This window comes from Ochotona princeps, chromosome 13, assembly GCF_030435755.1.
Source record: "Ochotona princeps isolate mOchPri1 chromosome 13, mOchPri1.hap1, whole genome shotgun sequence".
Lineage (NCBI taxonomy): Eukaryota > Metazoa > Chordata > Mammalia > Lagomorpha > Ochotonidae > Ochotona > Ochotona princeps.
This window is the reverse complement of record NC_080844.1, coordinates 40,574,287-40,592,420: the sequence shown is the minus strand read 5'-3', so window position 1 is coordinate 40,592,420 and position 18,134 is coordinate 40,574,287. Positions and strand designations below refer to the sequence as shown.

The window sequence follows — 18,134 nt, the reverse complement described above, 5'->3', positions numbered from 1 at the left end:
AGCACCGGCGTTTGCGGCTGCTTGGGGAGCGAATCAATGGATGGAAAACCTTCCTCTCTTTCTCTCCTCTCTATATCTTTCAATAAAAAATAAATCTTAAGTTTATTTTTGATAAAAAAATTATAAATACCTTTTAGTTTTTCCACAAAGTTGTATGTGGGCACCTCTGACCTCCACAGAACTTCCTTCTTAGCTATTTATTTATTTATTTATTTATTTTTTATTTTTTTATATATATATATATTATTTAACTTCAGTAATTACATTGTATTATGTGACACAATTACATAGATACTTGGGTTCTCCCCACCCCTCCCCAAACCCCCCCACCATGGTGGATTCCTCCACCTTGTTGCATAACCACAGCTCAAGTTCAGTTGAGATTCCCCCATTGCAAGCGTATACCAAACATAGAGTCCAGCATCTTATTGTCCAGTCAAGTCCAACGGCTTCTTAGGTATACCCTCTCTGGTCTGAAGACAGAGCCAGCAGAGCATCATCCCAGTCAATTGAAAGCTCCAGAGGGAGAAGTCCCATCTGGTTCATTCCCGATATGCCTGCAACACTGGACCAGGCCAAAGCCAGGCGCCACTCTGGGTCTCCCGCACAGATTTCTGACCAGGTGCAGTGTTGTGGTATAACAGGTTAAATCGCCACTTGTGACACTGGCATTTTACACTGGATTGCTGTTCTGTGTCCTTCCAATCCAGCTCTTTGCTAATGCCGTTGCAAAGGGAGCCTAGGTGCTTGGGCCTTGGCTCCCCAAGTATGAGAGCCCTGATTTCTGGCCATTTGATGAACCCGTGAATGGAAGATCTGTCTCCTCTTTCTGTAACTTGTCAAGTAATCTTTTTTTTAAAAAATTATTTTAAGAAGAGTGGGCAGCATTGTGGTATAGGATATTTAGCTGCCACATGTAATGACAGTAGCCCATATGAGAGTGCTGGTTTGAGTCCCAGCCACCCTGCTTCCTCTCCAGCTCCCTGCTAATGTGCCTAAGAAGGCAACAAAAGATGGTGCTAGTGCTTAGGTCCTTGATCCTGCTTGGGCCATGTGGATGGGGTTTCTGGTTTGACTTCATCCTGGCAAGGATCTGGCCATTTGGGGAGATGGAAGTGGCAGAAGATCCCCTCACCCCCTCCCCACTGCTCTTTTCAAGTCACTTCTGCTAGACCCCACTGCCCTGTGGGAGACAAGGCCGGGGTTCCTGTCTCCTTAAGCCTGGGGAAATAAACCAGTGCATGGAAGGTCTCTGTCTCTCCCTTTCTAGCTCTGCCTTTCAAGTAAATACATCTTCAAAACAAAGGCTTGTATGAAAGGCTGGCACATTATAGTGAGCTAAAGCCTTCATACTGTGGAGCTAAAGCCACGTACTGTGGCGCTGGCATCCCACATGAGCATCTGTTTGAGTCCCAGTGGTTCCACTTCCCATTCTGCTCCATGTTAATGGCCTGAGTAGTGGAGGAAGGTGGCCCAGGTGGTTATGCCCTGCAGCCATGTGAGAAGAAGCTCCTGGCTTTGGATTGCTCCGCTCTGGCTGCTGTGGTCCTCTGGGGAGTGAAAGAGCAGATAGATCTCTGTCTCCCCTCTATCTCTGTAGCTCTGCCTTTCAGCTAAATCTTGAGAAAAACCCAAACTCTGAGTGAGCTTAGCAGGCACTAGTGAGAAGGCAGTCAAACCAGATGGAGAATACCTACAGGCTTTGCAGTGCGCAGTACAGCAGCTCGCTTTTTACGTGTGCGTTTTCGTTCTACGTTTGCACTCACTGTCAGCCATAGCTCAAAAATAGTAGATGAAAATGGTAGAAGTTAGCAAGTCATAATGTTTAAACTGTGCTCCACTGTGAGTAGTGTGATGGAAGGTCATGCCAGCCTGCTCTTTACCTGGGTCATGCATCATCCCTCTGTGTAGCGTGTCCAGAACCTGGCCACACAGTAGCTGGACTGGTCACCAGACGGGCTCTCAGGTCTGTGGAAGTACTGTGAGTAGGATTTTGTGCTGTCTGTACTTTCGTTTTTGCTTTTTCGGATTTATCTATTTAGAAGAATTAGGGAGAAGCGAGACAACAGAATCTTGTAACCACTGGTTTGCTCCCCCAGGTGGCGCAATGGCTAAGGCTGAGCCAGGACAAAGCCAGGAGCCCGGAACTTTGAGGGCTCCTATGTGGGTGGCAGGGGCCCACGTTTTTTGGATCATCTGCTGCTTTTCCTGCACATTGGCAAGCAGCTGGAGCAGAAGTGCGGCAGCCAGGACATGGACTAGCACTCACATGGGATGCCGGCATCCCAGCAGAGGCTTCAGCTGCTACGCCATAAGGCTGGCCCCTGTCTGTAGTACTTCCTGACATATACCCCTCATGGGTCAGGGGTGGGGTACACTTTAATGGAGTTCTCGGGGAGACAGCTTTGCACACAGGTAAATCCTGGACCGGCAGCTGAAGGCGTGTGTAAGCGATTCTTAAAGTTCTTGCTCCCTTTGTTTTTTTTTTTTTTTTTTTTTGCAAGATTTGTTTATTTGAAAGGCAGGATTACAGAAACAGGGAAAGACAGGAAGAAAATCTCCTACAAGCTATCTCATTCCCAAATGGCCTCAACAACATGGGTGTCCACAACTCTCCTAGCTGGATTAGCAGGCAGCTGGATGGGAAAAGGAGCAGCTAGGACTTGGACAGCTATTGTCTTTGATAACAGAGCCAGCCCCTCCTCCCTGTGTTTTATAAGGGATTTTTTTAAAAGAGTAGATATTACCTAGAGACAACATTCTGTATATGTGTAGAATAAAATCATGCCTCCATATTTACTCAGTATAATCCAAGTTGCGATCAGAAGAGACTCTGACCTTGAGGGAGTTCTTCCTGCCACACTGAGCTTTTACAGTGGAGGCTGCGCCTGGACACACTTACTTCCTGCTGGGTTTGGAAGACAATCCTGCCCACGTAGCCCTCCTCCGGGAACCAGCTGCTCAGGACCTGCACGATCTCCTCTTCTGGGCCAATGGCTCTCTGGAATGGTTGCTTCCTGCTTTCATTTTTTTCCTTAGACAGAAAATGCTTCTCCTCCATCAAAAAACAGTCTGCGGTGACAAGTCTGGTGTCCTGGTCAGTTTTTAGAATCTAAAAAAGCAAAGGCACATTTAGGCACACCTCTGAAGAATGGAACAAATGCTTAACATCAAAACAAATCTGTTTTCCTGCTGTTCAGAGAGCTTTGATGGGCAGTTTACGAGGGGATCCTCCTGGGGAGGCTTGCATCACTCTGCTGGGGAGATCTGAGCGTTGTCTCATGTCCAAGAGGGTTGTTCGTGTCCACCCTGAGCAATAGCACACTTTAGCCAAAACCCCCAGACAGCGTTACTATTTTTCCCGCTGCTGGAATGACAACTGACTGAATTAAACATTGTAGGTTTCTCATTCCATGAGTTTAGCTCTTTGTCATCTCCCAGCATAGGACCAAGGGCAAAGAACCAAGTTCATCTTTCCTTTACTAAAATAATTCTTTTTCTCATGTTGGAAATAATTGTCTTCTCATGGTAAGTACACAGGACTAATTCTCATCTGACCCAAGTTTATTGGAATTCTTTCAATTAACTCCTGACATTGCTTACAGAATTTTTTTTTAAAGATTTATTTACTTATGAAAGAGAGAAAGAGGGGAGAGACCGATCTTTCATCCTCTGATCCACTCCCCACATGGCTGCTGGGGTTCGGCAAGTCCGAAGCCAGGAGCAGAGAGCTTCTTATGGGTTTCCCATGTGGGCGCAGAGGCCCCAGCACTTGGGCCATCCTCTACTGCTTTCTCAGGCCATAAGAATGGGAGCAGCCAGGACACTCTAACCAGAACCCACATGGGATGCTGGTGCTGCAACCCATTACGCCCCAGAGCCAGCCCCCTTCTCCACCCTTATTTTCTTTAAAAGGCATCCATTATTTCAGAATGACTTACAGAGAGGGGAAAGTATAGACACACCAAGAGATCCCAACTCCCTAGACAGCTGCAGCAGGGGTCTGCGTTGGGCCAGGCTGAAACCAGAGGCAGGAGACTCGTCCAGGTCTCCATGTGGGTGCAGAGGCCCAAACACCTGGACCATGTTCTGGGGCTGCTTTTGGATCATCAGCAGGGAGCTGGACTGGAAGTGGAGAGCTGGGATATGAACCAGCATGCTTATGGGATCTCAGTTTTACAGGCAGTAGCTTTACTGCTTGGAGGGTTCTTTGAGAATGAGCCTGTACAGACAAAATGGCTGAGGAGACTGGAGCCAGACCGACCTGGGTTTATAGTTTACCTCTAATATTTATTGGCTGTGAGGCACTGCACAAAATAGTTAACCCCCTGGAGACTCACTTTTCCCACCTAAAAATATAATTTTTAGAACTGAGGCCGAAAGTCTAAAACATGGGTATATTATGAGAACTTAACAGATACTAGCGTCATAGCTACTTTCCTTGTGTTCTTTCTCAATCTTACTGCACATGTTGCTTATAAAAGTCTGACCCTGGGAGTAAAGATCAGTAACGTTGAGAAAACTCCCTTCATTGCCTTCCCGGGAGAAGCAGTGCAATGAGGGGGCCACGAGAAAGCTGCCACTGTCTGGCCTAGGTTAAGCAAACATTCTTGTGTCTCAAGCTCCTGCCAGTGATACAGTGACCACGGTGAACTCTGGCCCCTCCCTGGGGGAAAAGCACGAAGTGATGTGCTGAGGATGGGGGGTGGGGAGACTCCCTCCCCAGCCCGTGGTCTATAACACAGGCCATACTGGCATTTAACTCTGGGCAGGCAAACAGGATAGCTGCTACTAACAGGAAAGCCCAGGACTTCAAGCCTTTAGGTATGCGAGGGCCAGTGCCAGCCCTCCTCAGTCCTGCCGTCCATGTGCTTGTTTGCATGGGGTGACAGTAGAGTAATGGGCTGCTTTTTGCAGCTGGCCCAGGGAAACGTTTCTGCACCTTAACACCCTCAACAAGTGCTTTGTGGTAGCGGACACTGAAGTTCAAAAAACAAAGCCCTTGGCAACAGCTGCCATTTGGTAATCTTAGAAATTTAACATCTAAGCTTGTTTTTTAGGGTTCTATTCAGATCACTATAAAGTTGGGGCAAAATGTTGACTATACCGATACACTCTCTCAAGGGACAGAGCCGCTAACACTTTTTATGTTGGTCAATATGCTTTTACCCCCCTGCCATCCCTTTATGTGACTGCTGCTAGATTTCAGGCTACAGGGAAGTTCAAGGGCTTCTGGGGTGGAGAGAAAAGGGACTACACTGGGCCTGTTGGGCCTGCTCTCTGTGGATGCCGATCTTGCTTGCTGCCTCTCTTACTCTCCCAAGTCCTGGTGTGGAGGGTGACACTGCCCAGAGATTACAGAGACCCCGAAGGGGAGCCGGAGCTGAAGTGGCACAGAATGGCCTTCAGGAGGATTTGGGCTAACTGACTGCCGTTCTCATGTTTTAGGTGCTCCACGTTTCCTTGTACCATCAGGAAGGTAACACTCAAGGTCAAAATCAGGGCCAGGGTAAGAAGGGATACTAGTGGTTCCCCATGCAAAAGAAGGCCCTAGGCAAGAGGGGCTGTGTTCAGGGTCCATGTGGACCATGCTAATGCTTGGAGAATTTGATTCAACTCCTAGGACGGCACATGGACTTCCTTCAGCTCAGCTGTCAACCCCAATTGATGAGTAAGCTCTGAAACGAGATGAGGCTGATGTCCCAGCATGGAGGGGAAGCGCATACATGGTTGCAGGGCCATTCGTTCTGGTCTTTGTCCTTCCATAGCCCAGTGTTTTATGTGGCTTAAAAATTGTGAAACGTTCTTTTCTTTGGTTGAGTTAGCTTAATGGGGCCAAGATCCCTCAGGTCATTTTTAGGATGCATCTCATGAATGTGAATATCTATTAATGTGCTTGTGTACACACCCCCCCCCCATTAATGAGATACTGGATTCTCCCCCCATGGGGTCTGTGAACTCACCTGCTGGAGAAGCTGTTTTGCTTTGGTACCTCCATTTATAGTGAAAACCACAAAGGGCTCTGGGCCTGGGACCCCATGCACTGAGACCTTGTGAGTCTGAAAACATTTTCTCTCTTCTGTGTTAAACATCTGTCAAAGAAAACCACATGGTTTCTCATTTACACTAAAAAATATATGTGGTGGAGTATAAATGTAAATATATATATTAAATGTATATTTATTTTTTCCTCTATACGCCCATGAGGGTACGTAGCAGTGCACCACCAAAGTAGAAATTTGTCTTAAATCACAGTGTCTGTTTCCATCTTAACTGGAGACATATTATCTGAAATTCAAGTTAGTCTCCGTGACTTCTACAGTATTCCATTTCGCCGGAGGACACTGGGCTAGACTTTTAGATAGAAAGTTGGTAAATAAAACGCTCTGCCTTTGGAGAACTCACCATCCAGAAACCTGTTTAATCATGTTACACAAAGTAACATGAAAGCCTGAAGGAGTCTGAAAGAGCCTGGTAGGTGTGCAGCTCAGCAGCTTCTAAGCATCTTGTGAATGACGGAATTACAGCGCATTCAGGGCGGGCCGGCCCCTCGGCATAGGAGTTAACATGCCACTGGGGATACCCGCATCCCGTGCCACAGTGTCTGGGTTGAGTCCAGCACCCCTCCTCGTTCCACCTGCTGATGCGCACTCTGGAAGGCGGCATGTGGTAGCTCAAGTGACTGGGTTCCTGCCACCCATTCAGTTGTCTGGACTGAGGTCCAGCCTGCTGGTGTAGGCCTGCCCAGCCCAGCTGTGGTGGACGTTTAAGGAGTAAAGCAGCATACAGGAGCTCACTCTCTGTCTTGCAAATGAAGTAAACATAGTTTTAGAAAGTATATTTGGTGTAAAAACTTACAAACTACATAAGTTTTTCATAAGCTCAGTTTTCCATAACTCTGAAATATCGTTGTATTAGGATATATATTCATTAATTCATTTGAAATAGGAAATCTTCGAGGCCTATGACTGAGGAGAGGCAGGGGTTGGGAGAGACGTGGGACACGACTGGAGTGGCACCACCACAGTCCTGGGGCTTTGGACACCTGCTGTGGGGGAGGGGCTGCCCTTGCCCGCATCACCCTTCTCTGTTTGCGGAATAAATCTTCCAAAAAAAAAAAAGAAGAAGAAAATCATTTATGGTATGCTAACAGTGACTCAAACATTCTGCCTAGCCCTGAGGACTCTGGGAAAAATGGAACCTCAGTGAGCTTTGTGACTGATACTGAACCTAGAAATGCAAGCAAGAATACAATCAGGCAGAGCTTTGCCAAACTGGCCAAAATTTAGATCGACTCTGGCAAAATAGTGACTGGAGGGTTTACGTGTCTTAGTGTGTATATTATTTTTACTTCAAGTGAGGAAGAGATTCTGGCTGTTTGGTCATGTTTGTACATTTTTAATTTGATTAGTTTCATTCAGGTTTACATATCATGTGATTAAAAAAAAAGATTTATCTATTTTTATTGGAAGGTCAGATATACAGAGAGGAGGAGAGACAGAGGAAGATCTTCCATCTGCTGATTCACTCCCCAAGTGGCCGCAGCAGCTGGAGCTGAGCCAATCCAAACCTAGGAGCCAGGAGTTACTTCTGGGTCTCCCTCATGGGTACAGAGTCCCAAGGCTTTGGGCCCATCCTCGACTGTTCCCAGGCCACAAGCAGGAAGCTAGATGGGAAGTGGGACTGCTGGTATACAAACTGGCGCTCATTTGGAATCCCAGCATGTGCAAGGCGAGGACTTTAACCACTAGGTTACTGTGCTGGGCCCAGAATTACATATCATGTGATTTAAACATTTGAATCGTAAGTCACTATATGTCTGTATGTGTTTCAGAGACAGAGTGAATGAGAAAGAATGAACAAGAGAGCTCAGAACTCAGTCTAGGTTTCCTGCATGGATAACAAGGACCCAATCATGTTAATTGTCACCACTGCCTCCAGATGGAACTGGCATCTAGAGCCAGGCACGGAAGCCAAGTGCTCCAGTATGGGGTGTTGGCATCTCAACTTCCAGGACAAACACCTGCACTGGTGAAATAGCTGCCAATGTTTACAGAAATCAGGATATCCAATTCTCTTGAAAATCTAAAAGATCTGTTGACATTACATGGCAGCAAGCAGCTGGAGCTGAGAGCTGGATAGCACTGTCTCTAACTGATGCATGCTCCCTCTCTCTGCTTTCCAGTCTTGGCTCAGCTCCCAAAAGGCTTTCCCATTATCCCCTTTTCACTTAACCCAACAACGGATTTGGTTCTCTCTGGAGTGAGCTTTACCTTAGAGGAAGTGGAGATCCAACGGAGGGTTTTTTTTTTTAACAGAGAAGTGACATAATCAGATGAAGTTTGAGATATAACTATCTGGGAGGACCTAATTAGGACAGAAGGGGACAAATTCCAAGGACAAGAGATGAGTTAGGGACTTACTGCTGCAAGCTGGCTGAGAGTCATCGACAGCCAAGGCAGTAAGGATAGAGCAAGATGAATGGATTTGAAAGATACTGAAGAAACAGAATCACCACATGTTAAATCGGGGCCCAGTGTGATGGCTCAATGGCTAAATCCTCACCTTGCAAGCACTGGGATCCCATGTGGGCACTGGTTTGTGTCCCAGCTGCTCCATTTCCCATCCAGCTCCCTGCATGTGACCTGGGAAGACAGCCAAGGACAGCCCAAAGCCTTGGAACCCTGCACCCACATGGAAGACCTAGAGGAAGCTCCTGGTCCCTGGCTTTGGATCAGCTCAGCTTTGGCCGTTGTGGCCATGTGGGGACATGACTCTTTCTCTGTCTCTCCTCTCTGTAAATCTTATCTGCCTTTCCAATATAAATAAATAAACATTTTTTTTAAATGGTGGGTGGCCCGTTGCAGTAGCCTAGTGGCTAAAGTCCCTTCCTTACATGTGCTGAGATCCCATGTGGATGCTGGTTCTTGTCCTGGTGGCCCCAGTTCCCATTCAGCTCCCTGCCTGTGGCCTGCTTGCGCTCAAGGATGGCCCAAAGCTTTGGTACCCTATGCCCATATGGGAGACCCAGAGGAGGCTTCTGCCTCCTGGCTTCGGATCGACACAGCGCTGGCCATTGCGGCTGCTTGGGGAGTGAAACATTGGATGGAAGATCTTCCTCTCTATCTCTCCTCCTCTGTATATCTGCCTTTCCAATAAAAAGAAATCTTTTTTTTTTTTTTTTTTTTAAATGGGAGGCTTAAGAGCGAGAAGTCAAGGATGATCTCCAGCAATGGAGGGTGATACACTCCACAGCCAAAGAACGCATGTTTAACACGCATATATGCTGCTGCCTGGAAACCCAAGGATGCCTCAGTGTGATATAATAAAAACCAAGTCTTGGGTCTTTATCCTTAACTCTTAGTACATAGCTCCTCAAAGCCTTGGAACCTAAAGAGCATAGTGGTTTGTTTTTATTGTTGTTGTTGTTATTGAAGACCTAACTAGTAGCTGAGAAAGACCAATGCATGAGAGGGTAGAGTTATCAATCCTACCGTCAGACCTCAAGGAAAGCACGGAGGTTGGAGGTGGAGTGGGTCAGCTTCAGCCAGTGACTGGGTCAGTCATATCTACAGGATGAAATCCTGATGATGGAGTTCTTAGAGCTTCCAAGGTTCTGGGTGAGTGGTGTGGCGAGGGAATGTATGCCCTGCACGCCTGGTCCATGCCTGGTGCTAAGCATCCTTTCCACTACGCTGGTCTGGAATTGCACCTCTTACAGGAAAGCAGCAATAGGAAGCCAAGTATTTTCTCCAGTGAGTCTAGTGTGGGAGCTGCCTGGATTTATGCCTGCTCAGCTAGAAGTCGCAGCGATAAGCTGGGATTTCGTGACTGTCATCTAAAGTGGGCCTGATCCTGAGTGTGTGGGATGTGGCCCTCCCTCTGAGGGGACAGGGTCCACTTTGCGCTGAGAGTTGTAGGAATGGTGTGGAAAGACAGCAGGCGTCTGGTGTGGCAGTGTTGTAAGTCACCAGCTCATTCATGGTATCTGTGGACTCCCCAGAGAGAGATGGCGTGAAGCAGATGAGGCCTGCCCTTTGGAGCCAGACAGTCCTTGCTTGTCAATCCTCTGCACACGGTGCACTCCATCCTCCTCTACCTTAGCCAAGAGTGCAGCTCTCAGGCATGCTGGCCCACTACAATCACCTGGCAGTCTTTAATATAGATGCCTACCCCGAGAGATTGTGGATTCATGAGTGTGGGGTGTGGCACAGGTGTACAGCCAAAGGTTTCGTACAGCAAGGAAATAGAAAGCAGGAAACCCCAAGGAAACAAGGTTGTGGCAGAGAGCAGAAATGGAGGTTTGGAGATGAGGGCAGGAGGAAGGCGCCTGAGAACAAAGCGGGGCTGGCCGTTAGGAGGCGGTGGGTGCTGTCCAAGCCAGTGCAGTTTCCAGAGCTGCTTGGGACATGCTGAAGTACAGGAGTGACACCAAAGGAACCACATTATTAAACACAGAGACGTTTAAATGAAGCGACCTGCACTAGAGGGGTGAGCTCTGGTCCAGTGCTTCTTAAACTTCAGCAGGCACAGGACTGCTGTGTGGAACTGGTTACCATTCAGATTCTGCAATGGTGGCGTGTTCCCTCTCCCCTTCATGGGTGTACAGTATGCCTGTCCTGCACATCACTCACAATGCCTACCGCCCACCCCAGCCTGTGCTGCTTGTAACTTCTGCCCCTGGACTGCTGAAGCAAGTAGGTAATTTTTCTGGCTTAGCCTGAAAGTCTTAGAAGTACTGAGGTGCATCCTACTGGGATTTGCTCAATTAGCCTTTCTCCCATTTTATTCATTTGGACTGATCTGGTTAATAGCTTTGCTCCACTTTATTCATTTTGGCTGGCTTCCCTAGCAGGCACATTAAGAGCATATGATTTGGTACTAATGGTCTTGTTTTGTTCTGCTGCTTGCACTTATACTCCTCATCTGTAAAAGGGAGAGGATACTTCGTTGCCTCCTGAAGTTACTGAGAGGATTGAGTTAGCACATATGTAAAAATGCCTAGAGTCAAGTGTTAGCCACTGTTTTAAAAGTTCAAAAAGATTTCAGAAAGGGTGTGTATGTATTCCCATCCTTTGGTTTAGCCCCTGGATGTCTATCACACCTGGGGCTGGGCAGGGGCTGGGCAGGGGCTGGGCAGGGGTTGGGCTGGGGCTGAAGCCAGGAGCTGGGGACTCATTCAAGCTCTCCCAAGTGGATGACAGGAACCCAACTGCTTGAGCCATCACTGCTGCCTTCCAGGTTCCACACTGGCAGGAAGCTGACGTGTAGAATCTGAGCCAGGAATGGAACCCAGGCACTTGAATATCCTGATCCCCAGGCTAACAGCCCACTCCCACTGTTGTTCTCATTTCTATAGCTGCCTAATTCATGACTCTCACTGGCCATATTGCTGTACAACAACAAAAGCCCACCTTTTGGTGGGATAGCAGTCTCCATAAATATACTGAGTGAAACAGAATTTAATTACCAAAGAGGCTGGCATGGCACTGCCAGAGGAATTTTCTTCCATCCTTCTGCTATTTATGAATAAACTAGAGATTTCCAACACTTCATTGTGGAGGTTTCGTAGCTGAAGATGTCGATATCCTGGAATAGTGCACAATTAGGAACAGCTGGTTAGCATAACTGTAGAGTTCTGCTCAGACAATACTCTAATGAGATAAAAAAAAAATGACAGGTAGAAACAGCACCTTAGGATGGGCTGGGGATGCCAACAAATGTGCACCCAACAGATGCCAGGAGGGTGCTGCCATCTGGGGAGGGTCTTGAGTTTTCCAAATATGTTCAATTTGTCCAGGTGCTGCTGTTTTTAACTTAGATTCAAACTCCAAAGGTAGTAAGAAAACTTAATTTTTTTTTCCTACTGACGCATCTACAGAGCCTATTTCACAAATATTCCATCATAAAGACACTTGAGTGATAATGTTCCAATATCGGATTTGTTCACTAAGTCATGCTTTGAGTACTCTTTGTACAAGAAGGAATAATAAATATGCAGCCAATAAAAGCAGTAATGTAGATGTAGTTTCTAACACAAAAAGTCGTAGCAGGAAGTCTATTCTGAACACACCTGTATGCTCATGTGCTATATATACTGGCAGACATAGCTGGCAGGCATAGCTTGTAAAAGGTATGTATCAGGAGGAACTATGTTGAAAAGATGGAAAAACTGATTTTCTAAAAACTTTTTACATCTCTGTATTTTTGTACATTTTTATAATAACTGAGGCTGAACTGTGTTTCCCCCATTTCTACCTCTGTCACCCATATGCCAAAGGCCTAACCCCTGTCACTATTTGGAGAAGGGCCTTACCTAAGTAGTTACACTAAAATGGGGGGTCATTAGAGTGATCCTAATTCAAAATGAGTTGTGTCCTTTTCCAAGGACACCAGTTTATAGACACAGCTGGAGACATCAGATGTGCACACAGGCCAACCAAAACTATGAGAGGGCAGACAGGAGGGTGGCCACCTGCACGCCAAGAGAGGGGCCTCTGAAGAAGCCATGCCTGCTGACATTTGGATGGTGATCTTCCAGCTGTAAGAGCTAGGAGAAAACCATTTATGTCATTGCATTTTGTTGGGAAGGTCCCAGCAAAGAGATACAGTGGTGGGTGCTACTAGCACAATGGACAAGAGGACAAGGAGAAGAATCAGAAGGAGGGAGGTGTGATGTGTTTGTGAGGCTTGGGGGAATGGCAGCTTAGTATGATCGTGGGAGAACTCTGGCACTCAGAGTATATCATCAGAGGCAGCATTTCTGGGAGCTTTGTTGGAAAATCTCAAGTCTTACCCCTGATTTGCAGAACCAGGGTCAGCATAGTACCAAGCCCCTCACAGGACTTTTACACACATCAAATTATGAGAAGCAGAGCACAGGCCAGGTGCACTAGGTCAGAATTTCTTAGAGTGCCACCACAGAGCCAACACGCAAGCCAACAGCTCAGTCCTTTTCTCGGGTTTCCCCCTTCCCACCCGTCCCAGTCTGCACCTCACACTCATCCCCCACTTTCAGTGCTGGACCTCTGGCAGGTACCCAGTCATGGCTCACTCACACCAGTAGCCACACTCTGAGACATCTTCCTTGAAGGTCCCCTCCTTACGTCAGCCCTCGCTTTAGAGGTGCCAGGGTTGACTGTGGGTGCTCTGGGGGAATTTTATTCTACCTCTTTTCAAAGCCTTGAGTGGCAGGATTCTCTGGGCTGTCACTGCCGAACTGTTGTTTTCCACGACTGCAAAACGAAGAAACACAAGGTCTTCAAAGTGAACCCGGAATAGAAACTGTTCATTCCACATGGGGTTCAGGGTGTTCCGGTGGATGGGCTTGGTGCGGAAATGGCAGCTGTCCAGCGGCATGCCCAGCACATCCACTTCAATGCACGGGCTTCCTGTGCTGTTACTGGGGCACACGTTTTGTCCAGAAACAATCTGAAGAAGGGAAAAGTAGAGTCAAAGTCACTGAAGATGGAAGAAAAGCAAAGACAACCTCTGCACCTCACTACTTCCCTCCCTGAGGAAAACCAGATGGGACAAGGTCAGCCATGAATAAGACTGCCGAGCAGAGGAACCCAGCCGATTGTAATCAGGTCATCACATGGCTGAAATCACGCGTAAAGCCTCTTTTGTCAACAGCATTCACTTAACTATGACCTTGGCACTGCCAAGATTCCATTATCTTCCAAGTGAGGTTTCTGACAGAAGTGCAAGAACAGGGGACCTGGGTTACTGAGACTATGGTTCAAAGTGTGGCAGGAGGATAGTGTACAATGGAGTAGCTTTTTCCTGCATAGTTCAGTTTTGAAGCATGGCACCGGGTATGTTGTTTAAAATGATTTTAGAGCGTTCTGTGAACAGATGTCACCCCGCTGTACTTCACCTGGTCAAAGAGAAAAGGGGCTACTGCGCTGTGGTCTTAGGAAAAGAAAAAAACAGCTTAGTGGCAGGAATACCTGAAAATGGGGTGCCCCAACGACTGGGGTGTCATGAGTAGAGAGAGGGCTGCTTGGCATCTGTCCCTTGGAAGGACAGATAAGATCTAATGAAGGAGGGAAGAAATGACCTTGACCACCCTCCCTCTCTTTCGCAATCCCCATATTGCTTTTTTTTTTTTCTCTGTCAGGAGAAAGCAAACTGAATGAAGAGTTCCATTCCTGTGTCCTTACATACGATCAGCAGAGTTTAATAAGTTAACGAAGTGACAAAAGCAATAGAGACAGACTCAGGAATGACCAAGATTAGCCAAAGGAGGAAAGATACTTCATTGTTTTTGTATGTGGATCCCGTATGTCTGATGCTAGAGCTTGTTGGGGCTTATGAGGAACTGACCTAACAAGGAGCTCAGCTTTAGTGGCCTTCTACTCGGAGCTGTGAGCCCTGCAAGAGAATCACCAGCGTCAGTCCCTCAGGTGAAGCAGGAAACTCACAGCCCCATCTGTCTGATCCTGGCAAATCCAGTGCCCGATGACAACAAGCCTAACCAGAAATCATCAGGCCAACTAAATCAGCATGCCTGGTGACATGGCGCCTTTAGCATAATTCAGGGAGCCTTAACCGTCTCACTCTGGGGTGACAACAGGGACCCTACTCACAGTTAAAGAATAGATAGCAGGCTCCATGTTGTCCAGGTCTCTTTCCAGTGGAGAAAACTTCTGATACATGGGACAGCTCTTGTCCCACAGAACTGGGGGTTTCAAAACGTAACCGCAGCCACCATTCGCCTCAAACATTGCAGCATTTAAATGCAGAGGGAGATCTGCAAAACAAAGACAGCCAGGATTTCTTGTCACTCTGTCATTTGAGGCTCATACATTGACTTTCAAGAGACTCTTGTATTGAGTTTCCCTGAGCTTGAGCCCAGAGAAGTCATCTTCATCCACTGTCTCATGGACCGAGCAGTGCCCACTCTGCCCACTCTGTGTGCTTTTGGCACTGGAGGTCAGCCGGGAACAAGACAGAAAAATCCCTGTGCAGGTACAGCTGACTGTCTGGGCAGGAGTCCATTGCTCCTAACCGCAACCATGTTTGCCACTTAAAATCTCCTGCAAATAACAATTTACTAATTCATTTGGAAAGCTTGAGCATCACCTCATCTTAAACTGAATTTTGGAAAGGAATAATGGTATTTCCTTATAACCAAACACCAAACCATCCAGACAACTGTATGGTCGGCTCTTGTTGTCTCAAAGCTGAATGACCTGTGCTTGCTTCAGCACCGTACATACTGAACGCTAAATGGTCAGGAGACCACATTGTGGTAAAGTAGGTTAGGACATCTAAATCTCCTTTTGGAGCAATGGTTCAAGTCCCAGCTATTCCATTTTGGCTCCAGCCTCCTGCCATTGTATCCTGGGAGGCTATGCGGGAGCCCTGGATAGATTTCTAGGCTCCTGGTTTTAGCCTGGTCCAGCCTTGGCTTTTGCAGGCATTTTGGGAAGCGACCCAGTGGATGGAAGGTCTCCCTCTGTGTTAGTGCATTTTGAAATGAATTCTTAAAAATATGTAAAACATCAAATGTAAAGAAGTTTTAATTATACACAAAGCAAAGAAAATAGCAATTTCTCCTTGAAATATCAATTTCAATCCTTCAATCACAATGCTGCTTTTTAGTTGCAGTTAAATATGAAAAAAAATCATCACATATAATTTATATCATGTCCACAGTTTCCTCAACCATAAACTTCAGAAGCTTACACAAAGGCTTCGAGTCTTTTGTGGCCAAATTTTACTTGGCAGAGTTCTTTGATGAATGATCTGATGCCTGCACTGTTTCTGGACTCTTGCACGCTCACACGCTCATCTGATGGCTCAAGTCGGTACAAAAGCTTCCCAAATGAGCACAAAGGTTTATGAGACACACCTGCTGGCTGTTCCTTCTGATATATTCCTTCCATGGATGGCCTGAACTTTGCTCCATGGACCGACATCAAGGAAAAGTGTAGTAAGTGCCTTGGAGCAACGAGAGGTTGGCCCCCACTTTTGTGTCCTCTGCATAAAATGTTTCCGTGTGTGGGGAGATTGGCCTGGCTCTTGTGCAGGGATTCCTAGGTTAAGATGTCAGGCATACGAAAGCTCCTTGGTCTTTGGTGTCAAATCAGTGCACTGCACCCCTTTCTTTCTCTAAGGTCTGATGGGACAGACTCCTGGCTGGGCTGCCCTCTGGTCTCCCCGGCAATGGGAGGAAATGCTACTCTCCGGCCACTCTGGGACAGGTATGTGGACGTGGCTAGAATGATAGAGAGGGTGAGGCCGACTTGCTCAGGAGAAGGGAATAGCTATGAAATGGACATGCAAAAATACTTCCAAAGCTCGTGGAATATGGAATTCAAAGGAATTCAAACATTTATTTTGATATCAAAACTGTTTTGAAACCCAGGCAGTTTTTTTTCATAATATTTGTTTTCATGAACTTTTAAAAGAACCTTTATATATTAAATTAAGGGGAATACTAAGAACTAGGCAATATCCTGTCCTTCATATGCATCCCACTAGTAGATTCTTTTAACACTCCCATTTTTTCAGAAGCAAACACTGAGGTACAAGAAAATAGAAACACCCAAGGCACATAGCTAATAAATATTGGGAGCAAGGATTCCAACCCAGAAGGCTTGAATCAACACTGCTCGCCCTGACATGAGCTACATAATGAGAACATAATAAAAATGCCCATGGTGCTTACGGTCTGAAGTCTAATTTCATTAGTACTATGTTTGTCCTAACAGCTTTCCAAAATTTGAAAGCATGCTTTCTTGACTGAGATCTCATTTGGTGACCCAATAGGCACCACTGATCCATGTCGAGTCATGTGGTTTGAAATGAAGGTGAAGCCTCACGTTAAGCCTTCCTCCTGTCCCCTGGGAGTGGCGCCAGAAATTCATCGAAGTTACAACTTGAAAAGCCCTCTTCTAACCCAGTGAGAGTGCATGCATGAACCAGTGTCACCCGATGCTCTAACTCCAAGGCACGCTGATGGTGCCGGAGCATGCCACCTTCTGTTGCTTAAAATCCTGTTTTAAGTGGACATGGTTCAGAGCTGGATTTCAGAACGGCTCAAGGAATGGCACGTCCCCGGGTTCCATCTGTGCCATCAGTGGGCCCTGTGTGTCTGCACTGTCTCTGGCACTTCAGCTGCCTGAGCATACCCCAAACCAAACACATCCCTGTTTGCTTGATAAAACCATTTGGCTAATGACTTGAAATTACTGAAAATATTTCATTATCAAGAGTGCCAGCGAACACAAAACCACAGACAGAGCCAGAGTTGTGATCCTACAAGCCACTTGGGAAAGGATTGAAAAGAAATGGAAATACAATTTTCATAACTTTGAAAGTATTTCACTATTATTTCCATCTGTGAGTCCAAATCAAGCTGTTTTTATAATTTATCAAGCACACTTGATGATGGTTGGCGTCTGTGGAATGCTCTCGGTATGCCAAGAGCCACGCTAAGAACGTATGGTACTTCACCTACATCACCTCATTTCATTTCAATTATAAAGGTGCAGACATAGCAAAGGCAAGAAAAACACATGACCGTTATCTCTAATCATGTGCCTTTGAGGTCAGCCACAGCTGGGTACTACTGGCATCAGCGCTGTGGAACTGGCTGGTCCCCAGGCTAGAGCTGTGGGTTGACCTCAGCAGGCGCCAGGGTTGTGCTGTGGTTTCTGGTCCGGCACAGTCAGTCAGCGTCTGATTCAGTTCACGTGAGATGAATGATAAGCGCTGCTCACTGCTTGACTGCTTAAAGGAAACAGTGTGGTTTTGAATGTGCTTCTAGAAAACGTTCTTTATAGAGTCCTTACTTGCTAGAGCTTCCCTGCTCCCTCCCAAGAGCCAAACAAAAATACCATGCTCTATCCTTCAAGCCTCCAGAGTCCTGGAACTTAGTATTATAAGTTATCTTGCATCCTTGGGCTAATTCACTGCTTTGTGCCTCAGTCTGCTCATCTGAGAAATGGGGATCATAAAGATACCCACTCTTGGGGTTATTATGAAAGCTAAATGAGACAGCAGGGTCAGGTATGCAGTCCAGTGCCAGGTGCCCAGGATGCGCGTGGTAAGTGGTAGCGCCTGCTCTGGCGGGTCAGGCCTGAAGTGAGAGGCCATGGACGATGGAGTCATGAACACTACTC

General features: G+C 46.7%; 1 protein-coding gene across 4 annotated transcripts in view; it reads right to left on the bottom strand.

The window, feature by feature from the left end:
- Positions 1 to 18,134, bottom strand: part of PLCE1 (phospholipase C epsilon 1) — a 284,395-nt gene that overhangs the window by 8,690 nt on the left and 257,571 nt on the right. For all 4 annotated transcript variants that reach the window (XR_009246452.1, XM_058671015.1, XM_058671017.1 and 1 more), the window contains exons 25-29: positions 14,592 to 14,755; positions 13,170 to 13,431; positions 11,471 to 11,589; positions 5,964 to 6,092; positions 2,903 to 3,112 (exon numbers count right to left, since the gene is read on the bottom strand). Coding sequence is in view for 3 of the 4 variants with exons in the window: in XM_058671015.1 (XP_058526998.1) it covers positions 2,903 to 3,112; positions 5,964 to 6,092; positions 11,471 to 11,589; positions 13,170 to 13,431; positions 14,592 to 14,755 (884 nt within the window). In the remaining variant the exon portion in view is untranslated. The remainder of the gene's footprint in view (positions 1 to 2,902; positions 3,113 to 5,963; positions 6,093 to 11,470; positions 11,590 to 13,169; positions 13,432 to 14,591; positions 14,756 to 18,134) is intronic.